The 22,982-nt window shown below is 37.5% G+C and overlaps 1 protein-coding gene across 5 annotated transcripts in view; it reads right to left on the bottom strand.

Annotated features, from left to right (window-relative positions):
* LOC411155 (teneurin-a) overlaps positions 1-22,982 on the bottom strand; it is a 658,614-nt gene that overhangs the window by 327,790 nt on the left and 307,842 nt on the right. For 4 of the 5 annotated variants that reach the window (XM_006569977.3, XM_006569976.3, XM_006569975.3 and 1 more), the window contains exons 5-8: positions 19,640-19,843; positions 18,863-19,030; positions 10,307-10,333; positions 7,178-7,351 (exon numbers count right to left, since the gene is read on the bottom strand). In XM_006569977.3, coding sequence (XP_006570040.2) covers positions 7,178-7,351; positions 10,307-10,333; positions 18,863-19,030; positions 19,640-19,843 — 573 coding nt within the window. The remainder of the gene's footprint in view (positions 1-7,177; positions 7,352-10,306; positions 10,334-18,862; positions 19,031-19,639; positions 19,844-22,982) is intronic. The other variant, XM_006569979.3, reaches the window with a different exon arrangement.

Raw genomic sequence — 22,982 nt, 5'->3', positions numbered from 1 at the left:
CTGTGTCATCAGTCATGGAAGGAATTAATCGTATCACGTGAAGTGAAAGCTTGAAGCGTCCGTTCAAGGGTTTCGCTCAGCCTTTATTCCATGATGAATCAGAGCGAATACGTGGTATATTTCGAATTTTGATCATAGTTGTTTGACTATCGAATAAAAAAATTTGTCCTAAAATTCAAAAGGTTGCACTTTTGTAAGAATGAAAACAAAAGAAAAAAGAAATCTAACATGTTCTCCAATTAAACAAGCAATTAATCGTATCGAAAGAAAAATTTGAGAGAAACCGGACACAATTCGTTATCCCTTATCGCCACAATCCTAATCAATCCTTCTCCAGAAACCAATTTTTCCACAACCTCGAATAAGTTTGCACAACCATTTTCAAAACTTCCAAGAACCAGGAGCAACTTCGAAGAGACTTGCAATAACTATCCTCCATTAAATCCACGATCCTTAAGTTCAAAAAAAGGATCCTTAAATTTAAAAAAAAAAATTTGCCCATCACGAAGACTCGCTTCGCTTGAAAGACGGGAGCGGATATTTCGAATTTCCACGCGCGTTTCTCGGATCGAATTAATCGAATTTCCGTGCAGCTTTGTTGTGGCAGGCTATCGACAGGGAAGTTCGGCCCAGAAGAAGGCAAACATTCGTCGGTTTTCCGCGGGTAAACAGCCCTCTGCGAGAGGCCGTGGATCGAATTCGCCTCTTAAACGAGGGGGGGAGGAGGAGTGTGATGGAGCGGGGGGTTAAACGCACAGAGGAACCACCAGTAACTCGAAAACGACTAAGGGACGGCCCTTTGAAACGTCGGCTCGTCGACGAGGGCTGCGAGTTCGCAGAACGCCGCTTGAAATAATGTAGTGCGCGCCACTCGCGGGAGCTAATAACCGTGGTCGTTGGATCTGATGTTATTTATGCGAAGAAAGGGAAAGAAATGGGGGAGAGGAGGGGAAGAAACTCGGAGAAGATTGGTGGTGCTTGCTTGTGAGTGAGAAGAAGGATATATTATTGTTAATAATGCAATTATTTATTATTACTTGTCATTTATTCGACGAGAATGTTAAGATGAGCAACATTTAATCCTGCTCCTTAGATTATAAATTGCTTTAATAAGGTTTCTTGCCCGACTATAATAATGTCATACTACTTGTCTCATCATATCTATCATTATTGTTTTATACTTGTTTGCTACTATTTTAACTGTTTTATTTTTATTATATTATTTTTATTATATTACTTGTCCAATTGTAATCTTTCTGCTCTGTCTGATCATTATAAGCTTGTTCGAATAATTTTCAATTTTACATCTTACATTTGAGTCTCATTATTACAAACTCAAATTATCACATGATTTTGTGATCTATTTCTTCTCTAATTTATAAATAAAATTATCTATTTTTAAATTTGTCGATCAATGATCTTGCACAAAATGTTTCGATAAGTTCAAGATTTTATATTCGTATATATAAGAAAGGAAGAAAAAAAAAAAAAAACAGCGCCAAAGTAACGCGAGAGTAATTTACTGCAGCAGTGTAAAAATAGTCGAGGTAAAAACTCATACGTATAATTTCAGACTTTTTTTATTTTCCGAATAAATCCTTGCAAAGATCCTTGCGGCCGGTCTCCGCTTTCATACGGTTTCGTACCGTATCGCGACGTTCCCGAAGGTGCAACAATAATTATTTCTAATTTCCAGTTATGCAAAAATACGTAAAGCTTAAGTACCCAAGATAATAATATCCGTTCCGGCGTAGACACCCCCGGGGGTACGGTGAATTTTGTGGCGCAGAACGCGACCACTAACCTTGGATTACAGGTAATTTCGACGAAACCTATCTTGAAAATACGCTAACTTCTTCTCGACGACGAATTCTTAAGACCAGTCCAACTTAAAATTTATTAATCATTTATCGAATGGACAGGCAACAATTATATAAAATATTGAAATTTTCAAAAAAAAAAAAAAAAGAAAGAAACATACCCTACTATCAAATTCGATAATAATTTAATAATATTATTATAATAAAATAATATTCTCAACATATTCTATGTCCAAATCTCATGAATCTCTTCTCTCTCCGAAACGCGCCACTCGTATCACAATAAACGCGTTAATTCCCCGAAACAAATCGATCTAAATCATAAAAGGATCACACAATCGATATCACGCGGCAATATACTAAATATAATATCACTAGCGCCGCCATTCGTGATCCAAGCGTCGCATAGAGGGAATCCACGAAGGGAGGTTAAACACGGGGCCACGCAGTCTGCACGGATTGTTGCGTTGATCGCGCAATAAACGCCGCTTAACTGGCGCGGCAAAAGTGCAATACACCGGCAATCCCCGCAGTCGGATAGAGCGTTGGCCGTCAGAAAGCGCTCGTTGACATTCGATGCACGCGCGCGTCGTGCGTGAAAAGGATTTCGACGTTATTGTCTCGTCGCTGCAGCCTCCATGAAAAACAGTAAAAATTATCCAGCCCGTGTATAATTCGACGTACAGCGGACGCCCGAGCTGATTATTCGTCGGGAAACTGTGAAACGTGAGCGTGCGACTAGGATGGAATGGCTGATCTGGTAGTGGGGATAGAGAGAGAGAGAAATAGATAGATAGATAGACAGAGAGAGGGAATATAGTAGGAAGAGGAGTCGAGTTTATTGTCCACGCAAGAATTGCCACCGTGCGTATACTATACATATATGGCTCGACAGTGGCGCCAGTTAGTTACAGTCTCGTAATGGTTGGCATTAGCCCGAAAAACACGGCGATTTTTCGGTCGCCATTACGCGCCGTCAACGCTGTGCTCGGGCTTTATCGATGCACTCAACGCGCCGCTATAATGGTTGCTTTTCAATTTTAGTCGGTCGTGATTATATATAACTGTCTGATGGCCCTCCCTGTTTCTTTTCCCCTTTTGTTTAAGTTGAATTAGACGGATTTGAATGGAGCGAAATGTTTGGTGCATTGTACTATGTAGAGGTTACACAATTATACACAGGTTGTAATTATTGCATTTTGCAGGATAAATTATTTTGTTCGACAAAATATTTCGTGAAAAATTTGCCGGGAGAGGAGAACGCAATAATTTCCATTTGGAAACTAAAATTTATTACGCGAATTTAAAATAAAGCTCATTCAGTCTGGTACCGGATATGCGTGTATTACGCGAATGCAGGTGTAATGCGGAAGTTCAAAATGTTATTTTCTTTTTTTTTTTTTTTTGCCTTGTTTTTATTAATACGACAGATTAATACGTGTTGGCACGTATTACATCAGAAAAACGTGTATTATATACTTTAATTAAAATATATGGTTTTACGTCTGGTTCATTGTTGAACCATTCAAATATTTATTTTCATTTACACGTTTGATGTTCGTACATCTGTGGCACGATATCAACAACTTTACGAATTACATCCCTATAAAAAAAAAATATACATTTCGAGTATAGGATACGAAGAAACGTCTCTTTGAAAATATAATTTAATAATACACGCTTTTCAAAAATTATCGACGAATTATATCGTATTATAAACCACAGCAAACAAGGCTCTTCTCTTCTCTTTACTTCGTACCCACAAAAACATCCACATAAACGAACACGTTTTCACCTTGCGTTATAAATCTATAAACACGGACACAAACATAAACGAAGGCCTCTCTAAAAGCAAAACCATTTACACTTTATGACTTCGAAGGTCAATGGAAAAAGGCTTTGATAACGACTCGTCGCTCAAACCACAAAGCTCACCCCTCCCCCTGTTGTTTCGTACATTTCTTTCACCTCCCGTGGAGGAAGGGAAGAAGACGTAAAAATTGGAACAAGGTCGGCAATAAACGCATCGATTTTTCCCGATGGTTAACGGGGAGAGAGGGAGAGGAGGGAAGAGGAAAGGAGAGGGGATATGATCGCGGTATTCAATGAAGCTTCGCGGTCCGTTAAAGCGATACGGCTTATCGAGAACGCATTACTATAAATTCGCGTGTAAACATAGCGAATAGCGCGATGGGTGGTACACGAACGATACACCGAGCCGGCGAAACATAGCCCGTAAAATTCGACCGATCCTAGGAAAATACAGATAGAACCAGCCAATCGTTTCGTATTGCTTCGCGCCATCGGAAACAATCGCGTTTGGTTAAACGCTGCACGATCATCAGAAAGATTCATAATATCCTTTTTACAGCCTATTTTCAAATCTGGTTATCGATTTTCCTATTTTCCATTTAATTTTAAATAATACACTTTTAGAAATTTTTCGATCAATAGTGTCTCTTTTGTATTATAAATTCAAATGGATTGATAGAAGTTTGTTTTGTTCGTTTCGTAAAGCATTAATTTCAAAAAAGATAGAAATTATCAATGTATAATTGTACGAAAAGAAATTGATAAAAATGTAATCACATATTTATTTACACGGGATGGAAAATCATTCGCACTAGAGCAATTAAAATTAAAGGTAAAATCGATACAAAAATCGCACGTATGATGCACGAAGGTTAAATGCTGATTAAAAACAGAAACGTTGAAATCGATGAGAGAGAGAGAGAGAGAGAGAGAAAGGGAGAGAAAAAAGTCATATTTCGAACATTATTAAACGAAACGATTCATGATCGCATAAAATTGGCATTCCATCAGTTTCGATTGTGAGATGTGATATCGGATAAAAAAATTTTTTAATTGAAACAACAATCCCGGTGGGAATGACGAAAAATAATTTTGCAAGCAATATGGCTGCCGCCGCGTTCGAAAGCTTAAATTCACGGGGACTACAAGCCGACGCATCGAACAATATTATTAAATTAAACATTATGATTCGCGAGCTGCGCGGAAAACGCGTCCTACAATATTATTAAATCAAACAACCGCGCACAAGCGATCTTAATAAATTCATAATACCTCCATGTATATTTTTAGGCATCGGTATCAATTTTCGTTCCGGTAGATATTTCAAGATGGTAGATAAACATTTACCGGGATACCGTGCCTAGAGAATCATGGATAATGAACGTAGAATCAGTATCAAGACAAACAAGGAACGCGATGATAATAAATCCTCCCATTCACGTTGCCTCTGAATTATTAAAGCCGCGTTAACCTGTTTGCCGGATCGTTTCTTAGGCGGAAACTACTTCTGGCACGAGACTAATGTGAGAACAGAAATTTGGTGTGTTTATAATGAGTGACTGGGTATCCAGCGTTCGAGATTAAGGCAATATTTCACGTGGTGGAACGTATAGACGAAACCAAATCTCCGAGAGTAATCTAAATTCTTAATGCGTAAAAGGGATATATCTAACCTGGAAAGACTTACTTTTAAATTAATCCATAATTCATAACCGAATATTCAATTCCGGGGCTAATATCGCAATGTTAATTTTAGAATACCAGAAATTTTATGAACGAACTTCTAACCTAGATTCATTAGGAGAATAATCTATTATTATTTCAAAAAGATGACAATAACATTTCCTTCCGAAATGTTCGAGTAGTCATACGTATCATAATTTTACCAATTAGTTGTCTATTCGATATATTTTTAGATTACGTGCACGTGAAATAAGAAATTGGTGTTCAAAAACTAATCATCGCAAACATAATCAGATTGCTGATTCGATGTAACGTTTTCACGAATATAATTGCCTGGAAGATAACATAGATCGAAGCATGATCGACCTGTCCATGTCGATCCCGAAAACACGTTGTAACATGGTCGAACACTCGAAAATATCGTCTCCAGGTAGCCACAGGATGATTAATGACCGGCGATAACCCCTGGTTGGTTAATAACGCGTTCCTATTATCGTAGAAGTGTTTATAGCATCGGTAAACGTGAATCGAACACGGCAGAATGTAAATCGCACGTAGAACATGTACATGTAGGGGGAGCCACGCTGGGGAGTGATCGCAGCGCACGTGTGTAACGTCGAATATTCGGGTAAAGGAGTTGGTGGTGGGGGAAGGCAGCTTGTTACGAGCTCCCATGTTGGTACAAACGATGTTTAGTCGCCGAGCAATATATTAATAGTGTGTACATAGAAATATAGAGAAACGAATACACACCGAGTATATTTACAATGAATTAACGGGGGCGTTAATGCAAAATCCCCGGGACTATACTCGCCATTAGTTTAAACAGATTTCCATCGCACCCGCGATCTCGCATCTACATAACCGGGCGGAGAGAGGGCGCGCCGCGAAATTAAACACTCGTTCGTTGAAAACTGAACCGCATTACCTCGAGCTGGTTGGGCCGCCTCAATCCTCTTCGAATTTTCAAACAATAGGTTGATACGCTTTGTCGGTTAATGTGGTCAGCGAGAACAATAATTCTTGGTAAATATCCATTGTAGAGATATTGTATTAATATCGATGGAATATTTATTGTAAATATTCTAGAAGATTTTGAAAGCATATCGTAGTTATAAACTCGAAACTTTAAGAAGAGAATTGAAAGAAGAATTTTAAAAAGGAACAACAATTTTTGTTATTTTTTTTTTTTTGAAAATTTATATTCACCATTATAATAATAATAATTCTGAGGAATTCTATTCTGCCATTCCATCTTGAAAATATTATTTTCACGACATTCTCCGACGATCCGTTTTCTCGTTCACGGATGACGAATTAAATAGTAATCAGTTCTAATAAATTCATTCAACCTCTTCCCTTAGTCGAACACGGTAGAGACGGACTTCCTCTACGTTAGCTCACCGGAGAGATTTTATCTTTCTCAAACTTTCATAACTAGCGGGCTGCATTGGTAATGTATCTTCGAGGATTCAATAAAGCACGAAGGGCCGTGGAAATAATGAGGAACGCTGCCGACGCGTGCACTTCGTCAGCCGTTCCCTAATTAATTCCGAGTAATCGCGTAGGAAGTTAATTCGATGCGTCAGCGATCGGCATGCGTGAACACGCCGAAAGGGTTGTACTATGTTCCTTTATGCGTAATACGTGTTCTTATGTACGTAAATCATCGAACTTACGTAATATTATCATACGTAATTTCATGCAATCTTTAAATTCTTATTAATTCTCAATTTTTAAAGAAGGAAATCTAACCTAATCTAAAATTCGAATGTTTCGTTGGAAAATTGGTTCTATGTCTCATGGCGAAAATTCGACATAAGATTGAGAAGTGTGATATGATGAAACAGAGATAGACTTACCCGAATATTTTTCCGTCTGCATTTGATCGGTTGGCACAGCAAAGTTTCCCGTGGCGTTCGGTGGACATCCATTTCGATTTTGCTGCGTGCGCAGAGTGTGAGTCGCATGCAAAGATGGTCCACGCGGCGGCACTTCAGGTGGCGCTGGCTCTGGCGGTGAATCTCTACCAGTGTCTGCAAAAAGTCGCGCAAAAACTTGAATTCTCGCGTCTCGTCGCGCCACACATATCTTATGCATGCGTATGTATTTAAAACATGCATAACGCGTATTTGAAAATTTTTATTCGTTGAAATTCTTCTATCTTACTATATATGCCAACCGTTCAATTTATTTTACACAATTTTTTGTCCACAACTTTTAGTCCAAATAATTCGAAAGATTAGGATAGATATATAAAAATAATGGTAAGATCGAAAAGAGGCTATCGATGTACCGTATCAAAATTGTTCGTGAATAGGGGCAACCATGTATATATATAGGATACCATAGTGGAAAGAATGGGTGTCTTCATCGATGCGTGGCACGCAACATTTATTTCACGGATGGATGATTGCATATATAGGCACGATTATATGAAAGTTCCATTCTCTCTCATTTACGCCCCCTTATCCGCGTTCACGTGACACCAATGGATTATTATCCAGTGGAAACGCGAGCAATTAAACAGCATCAATGACTAGCCGTTTCCTAATTACGTTTCGTAAATGGGTATGATATGAAGGATCTATTTTGCACGTGATATTACGCGCATTACGTAAATGAATAATTTTTTTTTCCCAAAAATACATCGCAAAATTTTTAATTCTTCTCCGAATATTTAAATTTTCTTAAACAAAATCTTTTCATCATCAATGAAGAAATAGATTCGATCAAATTTTATAATATTCTTTCGATTAAAATTGAACAAGTGAATATTTTTCTTTTCATTGTTATTCATCCTACGTTGCATTTTTTATTATCGGTGCTATCGGCATTGTGTTTTGTTCACCGCGAATAAAAAATAAATAAAATAAAATCTACCGAAGATAACGCAAAAAGGATTTCACAATCTTTGTATCAAGGAAAATATCTCGAAAGTTTCTCCTCATCCACGTCGTAGCCAACGTTTCGTTGGACTTCACTTTAAGTGTAAACGCTTATTACACCGTTTAAAGCCAGCGACGGTAATTCTAAAAATTTTTCATTTCCGGCCAGGGTGCTCGGGGTATCCGGCCCTTGGGGGCCCGCGTTGCGGGCATTCCGGAGCCGAGTTGCTTATAAAGTTATTCAAACTTGTAAGGAACTCTTCTCGGCGAATAATTAAAGTTACCTAAATGCAAAGGGCACAAAAGAAGGGCTGGCAGGCATGCTGCAAGCAATACAAGCGTATTCAGCTACGTATTCACGAAACCGTACGCGTCTGGCTTGCGTGTATGTGTGTGTGTATGTGTGTACACATTAGCGAAAAACAAACATGGCGGCCGTTTCTTTTTTTTGGACTTATGAAACTGAAATTCAATCTCGTCAAGACTCCACTATCTCACTAACGAATATCAGAGATTCATATTTTAATGAAGAATTAATTTAGTGATATATGATTCGATGAAAAAACATGCCAAAGAGTGATTTTCAGTAGAGATTTTAGAATACTTAATATAAGTATCATTGAGAGAATCTTACGATGTGGTCAAACTATACGTCTTATTTACCCATATGAATTTTATAAAATGTAGAAAATTTGAAATTTTTAAATAACATTGAAACTCCACTGATTCCCTTAACAATTATACAAAGTGATTTCATGAAGTATTATAACTTCATGAAGTGTTAAAAATTTTAAATTACAATTTGTACCATGAATGTTCAAATAAAAAAAGAATTATACAAAAAGAAATTATCTCTTTATCTCCTCCCCTCTCCTTTTATCTAATTATTTCCGGATAAAATAGTTATATTCTCGAAGAATACTATTCATTCGACATAATTGCATTTCTCATTAAAAGATATACTCGTTACATTTCTCAAACGTATTCTTCTGTAGAATTCACCGTATAACAAATACCTGGTTGCATAAGAGGGAAAAGAAGAAGAGCACGCATACACAAACACAGACATACACACATACATACACAAACACTTGTTCTCCTCTACTCTCACTGAACAACGAACAAGCTCGTTAGAATTTAATCGTACTTATCCGGAGCAAATTGCAATCTGTATATACGTGATCCGTGTATATCTTGTAAGAACACGCGATGGATAATAGAAAGCGGGTGCAATAAGGGACGATGACGCGGCAAATCGATAACGCGTTAAGCATATATATAATTGGGGCAATGTATAACCATTAAGGGTTGTTAATGTTACAGGGCGCATTATTGTAAATCAAGGTTAACTGCAATACTGTGGTTTATTACGCTTTCGCGAAGCTGTGTAACTTGGTTTGCGGCAACTCCGACGCCGGATAATGGAATTTCGCTCTTCGGCCATCTGGATTAAAATCTATTAACTTAGCGATCGCAACTTCGCCGCTGTGTGCAATTGCGTGTACGTGTGGCGATTACCCGCGACTAATTCGCGAAAATTACATTTAAACAATGTATCATCAATGATGACGCTTGAATCTCACAGTACGATGATAAATAAATAAAGAGATTATAAAAATTTTTCACGATAAAATTAAATTATGTATTATATTTAATTATAAAAAAGAAAATGTGTATGTGTATGTAATTCGTGTACTTTGATTGAATCTGATTAGACGAGAAGAGAGTACGAGAATAATTGAAGAACGTTGAAAATTTGTTAAGCTACATGAAAAAAAAAAAAGAAATATGATATTTAGAGGATAAAAGAGTGTAATAAGAGAGATCTAATAAAGAAAATTAATTATAGCTTAACCGAGTGAAGTCTCTAATGCTTGTGACGATATATAATTTTATAGTCCATTACAATAATGTCTCTTTAATTTGTGCCTTATAAACGTCCTATAAAAATTCTTCTTTTAAAAGCTTTTGTTCGGTGGAGCTATAGCCATATAGGTAGAGACATACTCATTAAGTAATATTAGACAGACTAAATACAATTACGTACTGTAACAGCGGTTTACTACAAACTACGATGCAACATTGACACACGATGATACGTACCTGTGAAATAAATGGGCCTGGACAGAGCTGCGCGTGTGAAGGAATGTGCAGAAGAGAAAAGTGCGTTAGTGCGGCGAGGTTAGGCTGGTGCACACGCGAATTCGAACGTGCTGTTAAAAGTGATACAAGCTGTCATGATAAATGGGGGAAAAATCGTGTGACACGTAAATGGAAGAAAGAAAGAAAAAAAAGAAAATGAAAAAGAAAGGAGAAATAATAAACGAATGATGCTGAATGATACACACGTTCGCTCGTTGAAACATAACTATAACGATGTAACGAGATCACACGGCCTAGATTATAAAGAATCATTCGATAATTAGACCGTTCGAGTTCGGTTGACAATTGTTGGAAAGTTTGCTCATTAACGCGAACTCTTTTTTTTCTTTCGCTCTATTTCTCTTTTTCTGATAGAACTCTAATACAGAGAATAATATAGTAGAAAATTAACGATAAATCTTATTTAAGTGTATACTGATATAATAACAACGAATATCAATATCATTAATTTGATGCTAATTTCACAAAATTTAATCTTAAAGTAATAAAAAAAATTTACCTAACCTATAAGTTTGGAAAGAGGACGATAATGACGATTCGACGACGCTTAGAATTACTAGAAATGTATAACGTACCAGATGTCGTACACACGGATTAGCCTGTTGACTATGGATACACTAGAATTAACCAACAACGTTGGTCAACACCGTGAATTACAAACGAAGACCGTTTCTCTTCTGTGCACGTGAACGTTACTCGATATTTTCCGTAATAAGCGGTGATAATTGCTTAATTAAAGCGAAGCGTGAAACGCGCAATGCGTTCCTGTCAGCGACAGCCGCGTCCGTCCCGTATCTTGGACGATTTTACCGTCGAAACGTACATTCGTTGCAGTTATTGAACAATCCGCCGGCATTGTTCGAGTGTTGGGAACACCTGTAACGCTCAATTACGAAGTCGATAGCCCGTGTTGACGAGAAAAATGCCCGCCGCGACATCTCGTGACTCCTCGATGAGTTATCCCTGTGCATTTATTGGCGAGGACATAATACGGGTTTGGATACAAACGTATTAAGTTTTTATTTGATTTCCTCTCTGCCCATATTTTCGAGTCGAAAATATTTGATATAAAATTTATACGTTTGTTATACACACTATATTTTTTAATATTCCGTGACAGTATTTTAAATTTTTCTCGTTATCTCTCCCTTTATTAAAAGTTAATCTCCATCGGGCATTTCCATTATCCCATGTGAAAAATTATCATTGTCATTCGTTAAAATAACAGTTTCCAGTTTATAGACATCTGTTATCGAGGAAAAATTGGATTAGATATATTTATTAATTTTAATAATTATTTTGAAAATAACATTCTCTTCTTTCAAATCAAAATTGAAAAAAATCAATTCGTCATTTTTTTTTTAAATTAAATTTCCAAAATCGAAACATTAGAATATTATTCCTCAATATTATTTAAATAAATAAATTCGCAATCTGCAAAACTACACTTGACGATTAACGATCCGCGAAGCGGGTAGATTATTGCTAAACTGCGACAACAATAACGATATCGAGGGATCGTCATGGTTGTCAGCGACGTAGATGTAGATTATAATCGTTTATCGGTTGACCTTTTATTTCGTTTCTAGACAAAATCGTTTTACACGGTACACGGCATAATGCTAGCCGGAGGCAAACGCGACGCCCGCATCGAGTTAAAATCGATTGTGTTGCCAGGATGACGGTCAACGCGACGTCATTGACTGCGGTTCAAATCGCATTGTGATATGTGATGGATTACCGTTTATATCGAAGCGTACATCAAATCGAAATCAATTTTCTTTCGCGATCGCCAGAATTATCTTCGTTCAATGTAACCAGCCAACCGTTCCTACCAACCGTTGAATATGGAAAATTGTTTAACTTCAGAAGCATTGTTATAGTTTGTAATGGCCTCCAAATATCCTCCCATCGTGAGAAATATTAACGCATAATTGATTTAACGTTGCCTCTATGATGTTGTTCGACATAAAGAAAAATATTATATCATATATTCTTCGAATTCTTTTTAAGTTATGCAATTCTTTAATCAAATTTTCTTTTTTGAATTAAAATTATTATAAGTATGCTATATACATATCCTATATTATAATTAATTAAACAGTAACACAACAATTAAAAAGAAAGAAAACTTTTATTTTCCATTTGCATTTTCTCTAAATGGATAACCATTTTTATTAACCTATTTCATCCGAATAATACAGCCGCACCGAATATTCGACCAATCTAATTTCTCTAATCTCTTCTCTGAATCTCAACCAGTAACTGGCGCGAATTAGCATCGTTAAAATTGGCGAAACTCGTTTCACCCTCGACAGGGAAGGACACTTCACACAGGGCGCTTATTTATTCACACGTTTAATTCTATCGATAGAACGTGGACAAAGTGGAAGTTTAGTCAATCGCCACTAACCAATCGCGGATCGTATTGGCCGGCAGTGGACAAAGGGGCCGAACCAGGTTATATCCCCGTTCCGTGGATAGAGTTAGTCAGACGTTGGCAAGGGTGCACAAGGTGGCCGACACTGACTTGATGCGGTTAGCGATTCGCGCTGGTAACTCGATTTGATGCTCTAATGCCTTCGTCACGTCCGACGTTGCCGCGTATTCATGTAAATACGAATTATTTCGTCCGCAGGAGTCGCTGCGGTCGAGACGTTCGTTGACCAGCGCTGCTCGAGGATTCCTTCCTCGTGCAAATTCATTTGCGAGTCGATTCCAGAATTGCAGTGGTATCATTTGGGATAATAAATTTATTCCCATTTTATCCTTTTTTTATTAGGAACGCGTGTAAATGCAGATCTACGTGAATGCAATTTAGTTTATTAATAAAGGAGAAGTTAAATTCTATTAATAATTTAAATTTTATTTATCTAGTTTATAAAGAATTATGAATAATGCATTCACGTTTTTTTTTAATAAAAAAGGATATAACAACAAGGGATGATTGTATTTTAAATATTAATTTAAAGCACACTTTTTAAACCCGAAACCCTTTGATGTTTACGAAATTAGAATTTTATTGTTGAAAAAAGAAAAAAAAAATGTATATTTGCAATTTTTATGCAGTAGGTAAAGTAAATCTGGTTAATTTAAAAAAGGCAACTTCGAAATACAGTTTAAATGAAAAATGAATTCAAAAAAGAGAGAGAGAGAGAGAGAGTTATGAAATTTGTTTGTTTTTTCAATGGAAAAACTAGGTTATGAAGTTCAATTCCCTGTAAAAAAAAAAAAAAATATGTTGCTCGAATCAAAAAGGATCGCGTTTCCGAATAATTTATAAGAATTCATAAAAAAAACAAGATATACATATTTTTAAATATATTAAAAAAAATAGAATTAAACACATCTTTATTTTATAAATATTATAATACTTCAAATATTTAATGTGCATATTTATCCACGTTATTTACGGATATATTTAAATTTTTCATAAAATTCCGCACGAACGCTTATAGTTTGATAAAAAAAATTTTCTCCTCTTGGAAACGAAATTTTAATTGCAGACTAATCACAGGAAACTTCGAAAATTAAGGATTTAACTATTTATCTTCGCTAAGGATTATCGCTTATCATTTTTATTTCTACATTCCCCGTAACTGTGGCTCGTTCGTTAAGAATCTCATTCCCCGATGGTAACATTCGATAAGATTCGCCCTGTTAAAGTTTCCATGGACGGGAGGAGGAAGGGGGGATATAAGGGGAATTCTCTATTTGGTTTTGTCGAAACGTATAACGATTAAGCTCAATATTAGGTTACCGCGTGCCCGTAGATTTTCTGGTTGGAACGAAGCGGAAGAAGTGCAACGGTAACGATAATGGCGGACACGGACTATTGGCATAGTTTTCAAGTGGTGCTTAAAATTATTCCTATTTCGAGAAACCTGGCCACGATCCAGGCTGTCTCGTATCTTTTAGATAAGGTCCACAATTTACACCGAAAGAAAAAAGAAAAAAAGAAAAATATAAAAAGAAATAAGAGGGAGGTTAAATTTTGTTCTGATGCGGCACATATTTTTCGCATTTTTATACACGTATCTTTTTGTTTCAAAAGGTTTTGTGCTCGAAACTATTAATAGTAAATAAACGAATGAAAGTTGTAAAATTTATATTAATACATATACTTACTGTATACTATTGTGTTAATACAAATATACTATATTTACAATATTGTACGCTGGAGCATTCCTAGTTTGGATCTATAATTGGACGCTTATCCGGACAAATAAAAATATATATTTTTAATTTCGAAAAATTCGACGATAATTTAAATTAAAATTTGTTCGATATAAAATCAGTAAATATTTTTAAATTATACATATACATGCTAACTTTCGAACACAATGATTTTTTTAATTTCAAAATTGTTATTTTTAAATTCTGACATTCGACAAGAATCGAGAAGAACTATAGAAATGGGTCAAAAATTTTGGTTTCCAATAAAAAGAAAAATCGAAGTTGGACCACCAGAGAGAGAGAGAGAGAGAGAGAGAGAGAGAGAGAGAGAGATGAAAAAAAAATATTTAATCCCATTCACGATCGATACCAGTGTCTGTGACATCTTTTCCTCCTCTATTCGTTTTTCCGTTTTTCCTGTAATTTATACGCTTTCCCAGCGATCGTATTTCACATTAAACTGCCGACCGAATGGATCAGATGTGCCCGGCCTCGTTCAAAGATGCGGCTCTGTTGGCCGCATTATTTGCAATTTAAATAATCCGACAGATCGGTAATTAATCGTCCGGTCCCCGACAACATTTTTTTTTCCCCCTTTGAAATAAGCTAATATCGGCCCAGGATTTACATTGGTATATACGCGGATCCAAATGGACGCACACGATCGGGGCGCAGTTAAATTTTCTAGGGCAATCGCCTCCAATCGATATTATATTTGTTGGCTCGCGGTTTCGTTTCAGGAAATTAAATTCTGCGATCCAGATGCCCACCCACCACCTCTGGTAGACACACGTGTTCTTTGATTCACCGCCTTAATTGCCTCCTCGAATCTTTTTATTTCGACGGTAATTGAAACGGTAATGGAGAATTTTTGTACGTGATCGAACATTGAGAGACACTTTTCGAAATGTGTACACTGTATAGGCGAATATGATCATGATAAACATTGATTGACAATCGTTTGAAACGCGAGATTTTTTTTTATTGGAAACATTTTATATTGGAAACTAACTGTGGAAACTGATAGAAGAAGATTAGCATTTATATCTTTGCCAAGATCTGTAATTCGAGTTTGAATCTTAAACGCTATATTGCCTGTCGGAATATCCCTGCGGTCTAATGGAGGTATCTCGTGGCATCTATTAGCAAATGGTTCCCAATGGTCAGCGCTTGCCCGCGTTAACCCTGTGCTCACCATCCTCAGAAAGACGATTGATATTACATTAGATCAGCATAGTCTAATATAGGCCAGTCGAAAACTGTGTTAGAATCGCTAGTCGCAAGGGGATTAACGGAATTATATTCCTAAAGAGTTATATACTTAGTAAGCATTAAACGTAGCAAATATATATATACAGAATTTTTAAAACATAAGTTATGTTAATATATTCGCTATCACGAGTATTCTCGTTTAAACGTATTCTAATATAAAACATTTCGCATTAGCAAAACCTTTTCTGACCCGTCTTCTTTTTACCCGTGATTTCTGATTTATCGTTGCACTTAAATACGCGCGAATAATAAAAAGGATCGTGACATTCTCATTACTAATAATAGAATTCAGATAAACGCAAAACGAAAAACGAAAAGGCAATAGGAATAATATCACATAATTTGATCCCAGCAGTGAATACTAATTATAGATTATAGGAATATACAAAATTCACAACATAATCTCCTAGATTAACCTAACTTTCTCGCATCAAACACACACTCTTCATCCTTCCTCCCTCAAACGTTAAATTGATTCTACAATTTCTCATTTCACGGTCCGAAAATAAATTTAACTAATCCTCATGGAGCAGGACACGATAGTCTAACCGGAGGCGACACACGCACCATCAAATATCCACATCCATCCCATAGTCGCTCACGTGTCACTGATACGTCAACGTCAAGAAGTTTGATCTAGCGATTCGCTTTAACGGAGCGCCCTCTCTATGCCCAGGGGGCAAACGTTCAATCGAGTATCCATGCTCGCCGCATCGCGCCATCTACGTATCCAACCTTACGTACGCGATCCAAGAACGCCGCTACATAGCCGTGCCAGAGCTCGGTGCCGGGTCTTAATCCGCGCCGCTAATTTCCACGGAATCTAATGGGATCACACTTCGCCAAGCAGAGGCAATGACTGGCGAAGCGGCAAATTCCCGGACGAAACGATCCGTATCCGTGCGGTGCTCGATCTTTGCCCTCGCTATTCCCCCCTCTAAGCTGTCTCCCCTCGCACCGAGCACCGCCGTAGTTGTTTCGCGATATCGGCAGACGACTAATTGGGGCTCCGGCGTCAACGAAACACCCCGGCTAAACGAGATTCGACGAAATTTCGTTTAAAAGTTTGGCAACCAGACTCGTCGACCACCACGTCGAAAACTCGACGACGTCGGGGCCACGATAGGGTAGGAACTCGAGAAGCCGCAAAGCTACTTTCTCATCTCCGTGGTAACGCTAAAACTGCGTTACGCCGGCGAACGTTGTCCCGCGACCAGCCTAGGCCTAAATACCCACGACATTCCGAAACAATATAGCCGCTCGGCTAACTTCTACGCTGACCTACGTGGTAACTAACCCGGCCTCGCTACTCGCAACTGTTAACTCGGTTATGCTCGAGACTCTTAGGCTATGCCTACCACTACTTTCTTCTCCACGCTCCCCACTCCTGTTCCAAACGAGCTAAAGGCAGCAAAAATATCAATTATTTTTTATCATTCGTTGGCTGAAAAGTGTTTCTCAACTTATGGATACGGCCTACTGGTCTATTTGGAAACGTAGAAAGCAAATGATATTGTCGTTATATCAATTTCATGACCGATTATATCGACGAGCGACAATACTGAATCGCGCAACAACGAACTTAAGTCTCATAACCTTTGAGTCCCTTGGTTATTTAACGAGCCGGCGCATAGGTAAGGCAGTTTGCCGATTACGACACTGTTAACCGGCGGAACAGTGGCGCACCCTTTGAAACATTTGCCTTGATCTTACGATCTCTCTTTTCGCTTATGGGCATTGCAATTACAGTACCTCAGAATCGTGCAAATCGAGTGTAATTGTTCCAGAGTGAAGATTTACGAGAAATTCTCTCTATGGATTCTTTGGTGGTTGGCTTATTTAATTCCAACTTTTTCAAAAGAACTTATCGAATAAAATCTTTTCGAAATTTATATTCGTTATCTATTAATTTTTATAATCCAATTCCAAAAAATTGTAATAATACGTGCATATTTAATAATATGTAATTTTTTTTTAATAATTTTAAAAAAAGTCTTAAAAAAATTTAAAAGATACTTTCGACATTCATCAATAACTATAGGACGTGGAAGAACGACATCGAATACATACGAGGAATACCTGGATAAAAATCGCAGATTCTTCCGGTCGAGCGGGGTGACTATTAATATTAAGCTTTTAACGAGGAACACGTTTACACGAAACCCGATTTAACTCCGGCCAGGGGCTCGATACCAGCCGGTAATCCTGTTAGTCTGGTAATCGTATTTGAGGCACGGATCGTTAACTTATCGCTCCGCGGGAAATTTTACGTTGCGATTTCCGGGACCGGTTGTGCTCGCGGCAATCAATGAATTTATCCGCGCGCGACTACCCAATGTTTCGAAATGTGGATTTTCTAACTCTGTTATCGATGATATTCGATCGTAAGGATTTCCTAACCTCGTTGTTTTCAACACGGCTTACGGAACGTCTGACCTATCGCTGTTTCGCTTTACTGCTTCCATATAACATATTGAGAATTTTAGCAATATAAAATTTTGAGAAAATTATATTAATCACAATGCCTATTATAAGTACGTGTAATTTTATTTTTCGTTAATCTAACCTCAATAAAATTATCGATCTATCGATAATAGTGATGATTTTCAACGCATATAATTTCACACTTCTCTGATTTTGATATCCGATTACAAATTTTCCAACCTCTCTTGTGCGTTATTCCGTTTATTATCTTATTTGATCGTTCTAAATATTGTGATTGAAAACATTTCCAAATCTAAAGTGAAATATTTTTCAATTTGTCCTCAATAATGTTCGAATTTTAACCACAATATTCGTAACGATTTATCTTCTCGTGTCAATATTTTTCGATGCAAAACTGTGCAGACCTCGCCAACCTCGTTATATACAACTTTATCACATCTTCCTAATATATCGTTATATCGTGCACCGTGATGTTCTCGAATTCGCCGTCAGATGGAGTGATCGCATGCAATGGACAAAAATAACACGACAAACGGTGCATGATGCAATGACAGGCAATGATAATGACGCGAGATATAGAAAGGGGCGGAGATATATACTCACCATTGGTAAGATGCATGCGAGAATGCTCGTCCGGGAAGACGGTTTCGGAACGATCGCTAGCAGTGGAACTGCTGCTCAAAGCGCTGGTGTGACCTCGCCGCGTTCGTCGCCCTAAGGTCCCTCCACCGGTGCTCGTCTTTTTCGATGGCGCCGCATAAACCGTTTCACCTGCGATGTATCAGAATCGTTGGAATATCTTTGGGTACATTAGAATATCATTCGAAGAGAGACTTCCGGCAGTCAAAGCGAGGCGGAATTTGAAGATGGTACGCGCTTTTGAAGAGAAATATAAATTTTGAATGACTGTGCCTGTTTATTTAAACAGTTCTCTTTTAGAGAAGAGATAAAAATAAGAGTATGAGAGAGAGAAAGAGAGAGGGAGAAAAGTGGAAATAAAATTCTCAGCAATACTATTTGAATAATTCTAAAAAAAAAAATTATTCAATATTACTGTTCGAATTGAAAATCAAAAAAATTCGCAACGTTTAAGCGCATTTTAGTAATTCCAAAAAGAACGATTATAGGACTGACAACGTAAATTGTCGATACAGCAGAAGATTAATATTTACAAAAGCAGGAGACGAGATATCACAAATGTTATTTCGAACCAATGGTAGCGAGCGTTTCTCTTGCATTAATCACGTCGGCCGGGTTGACTCGCAACAACATAACGGGTCTCGTCTCGTGACATTTGTAAGTATCGTCTGCATTGCAAGCGTGAGCGCGCGAGCGTATCAGCGAACGTAACTCCGCTCGTGCCTCTAATTAACTCCGCACCGTTGCCATTGCGGGACCTCTCCGATGATATGCTCCCGTTGTAATGATGCCGGCGGGAGTTGGTATTCTCCAGGGGAAACGGAGACGCCTGTCGATGATTCGGCGTCAAAGTTGGTGGTGGCGTTGGAAACGGCGTTGTCGGATTATCGGTGGTCGCTGCGCCCTCTGTGTCCGAACCCGTGCGATACGATCGGTCACCAACACCTGCAACCAATAAATTTTGCATGGTTTTTAGCGTTTCGCATTGGCAAAGGTATAATTTCGGGAATTTCCGTAATTTTTTGGACAATCCACACAGTTTAGACAACTTTTTAGGCGAGTGATGCATCAAAAGATTGAAATTGAGTTTACAATACATATTTCTATGCCTTTTTATCATATAAATAAAAATTGCAGTTCTTCAAATAACGTATATAGAATCAAATTATTTTCATTGTTACTTTCTCTTTACTGAAATACAAATATTTTTTTTTTTTTTTTGCCTTTCTTTAGATAATATTTCGCAGATAGATCAAGACCATTAATTTTCTCTTCGCCAAAACAAGCATCCCTAAACTCCCCCTCGATTTCCTTTCCCACTAGATTCCATTTACTCATAGACAAAGGGTCGGCTGTATCCTCGGCGGGCCACGTCGAGCCTATCCCAACGCGTCTGCTCTTAAATGCAGCCTCATTGTTATCGGCTTGTCCATCGAATCGAACGAGTATCATCCCCTATGATTGTTCAAGATCAAACCGGGATGTAAACGTAATCGTCGAACAACAGATTCCTAGTTTCGTCGTCGTTCAATGACTTATGGACAGTGTTATGTGTACAGCTCCGTAGCTGTAGTCATCGACACGTTTCAGTTGATAGAGGGCGTATGTCGAGAGACCATCTCGAGAATGGGATGCTTTCGCGATATGGCTATCATTTCGTTTTATTGCTGCGTTACTTGGAAAGCTTCGACTTGCCTCGTCAAGCTATTCTTTCGTCCGTTTCATAGACACCTTGCACAGCCACTTCGACTCACGTCGTTGCTTTAACTCCGCGTTTGCTTAATACCACATCGAGTGTAAGTTGTTCTTTGAATTGCCACGGCGCTGTTGTCGCGAAAATATTCTCATATTCAGGTATCTTTCTTTTAAACATAGTGGTAAGAAAAATAAACTATAATATAAATAATATTCTATTTATGATAATTATTGTATTTCTTATAATACAGAAATAAATACAGAAGAAAATAGAAAATATCTACATACGTATGTGAATAGTGATCATTTAAGAGATGAACAGGTTTTTTGCAATCTCTTATCTTTCACAAGAACAACGAAAATATACGAAAAAACATATTACACGTCACACCCGATACCCGTTGCTTCGAATCATTCCAATTTCACTCGAATCGTTACTCGTGAGCTTGTACGACACCCGTCACGTACCATCGTATCCTGTTTACGCGCAGGCATCCTGTGCGCTACCTATTGGCTGTGACAATCGGCGCGCATCACAGCAGCCAATGGTTCATCAGCCGTCGGAATATTCTTGTCGACGATGCTTGATAGTCCATGACGCGAAAATGACAGTGCGCGTAGCCCGATTCGACGATACTTTGATTTAAGCGTAATATCTAACATTTATATTGCGGTTCAATGGTTCAACAGACGTGACTCTGTTTTAATCCAAAACAGATTTCGTACGATGATTTCGTTCTTGGAGATATTTGGAAGATATTACTCGTTATAATTGAATATTATTGCGTATGCGTATTCATTTTGACAAATTAGAGGTTAGGTTTATTTGTTGATTGACAATATAACATTATAATAAGCAGTTAATCTATTATTCATTTTTGTAATTGTGCAATATATAACGTATTATGTAATAAAAAGTGATAATAAACTTTAATATTATTATTTAACCATGATTTCAAGAAATATCATTATAAATGTTATCAGGCATTAGTGAATAAAAGAATTTATATTCATGTAATTTTAAATACCCTTAAAATATAAGAGAACAAAAGAAGAAAATCACGAATTGGAGAGCAGTTACGTTACAAAATATCTTGATTTAGCTAATCCTAACCTTAAAACTGCGAACCATACGAAAAAACAGTCTGGTTGCGTGAAAAAGTTACGATAGATCGGGGAAACGTTAGGGGATAAGAACTCTGGCTCGTTGGCTGGATTAGGAAGATGGTTAAAGCCAGTGTTTCGATGGCCTCGCTCCTATTTATCAGAGTGTAAAGAGGTGTGAGACTACGTAGCCAAGTACTTAAAAAGATCAGCGGTGTTCCGCTGCTCTTTTCATCCTTGCTCGCTATTTAACTTCACCATATTACGTTGAAAGCAATTTTTAATATAATTTCAAAATTCAAACAGAGATCTTTAACGTAATTTCAGATTATAATATCGTTTATATATTTTCGTACGATAAAAATGTATTACAACCTTTTTTTTCTTTCGATAATTGAACATTCGTCCAGATTTTTTAATTCGTTTCGTCAATAATCAACGCTACTCTTATCACTTTCTGTTATTATTTCACGATATAACGCTTGGTCATAGCTTGTTAACTCGACTGGAAAACAGGCGCATCGATATTCGTCTCGTTAATTGGCGGATAATTGCCCGTCCAAGGAACGCACGATGTAATATACCATTAAACTTTGTTCCACCGCGAAGGACAAAAGGGTAGCAAGATAGCTGGAAAAGATGGGCGCGACCAAAGAGTAAGGGGGTGGGGTTTAGTATGGAAGAGATGAGGGGATTGAATCTTGTCGGTAATTAATGAGGAAAGTTTTACAAATAGCCGAAGGCATAGTCACTAAACGCCTTAGCGAGACCGTGAATTCCATCCGCAAGCAAAATATCCCGCGAAAGTTAGTTTTTAATTGATAATTATCTTTCCCGGTATAAACGGTAATCAGCATTCCATTCCGTTTCCATTTCTGTCCATCTAATTGCTCTTTCTTCCCGCCGTTGAATTGTCTACAGGGCAGAGAAAGAGAAATGAGAGGGGAGACAAGAGTTTCGAGGACTGTAAATAAATTGTGCGTATATATTTTGCGGCCCGGTAAAGTTTGCAGCTTCAGAGAGAGAGAGAGAGAAAGGTTTTGCAAGTATACTTATATTGGGAGTTATGAAAGAGTGCTCTTAAATGCTCATTACTTCGTCGAGAAGAATAAAACGTATTGCAATACGTTTATTAAGAATTACATTTATAATTATACATTATACGTGTTGAAATGTTTAATATAAGGCATTAAGATTTTTAATTATATTAAACACGTTTTGCAAAAACCTTCCATTTAAAATGACTCATGCATTATACACGTTGAGCAATGTAATCTTTGCTTCG

This window comes from Apis mellifera, linkage group LG6 (genome assembly GCF_003254395.2).
Source record: "Apis mellifera strain DH4 linkage group LG6, Amel_HAv3.1, whole genome shotgun sequence".
Taxonomy (NCBI): domain Eukaryota; kingdom Metazoa; phylum Arthropoda; class Insecta; order Hymenoptera; family Apidae; genus Apis; species Apis mellifera.
This window is presented reverse-complemented; position numbering and strand designations above follow the sequence as displayed.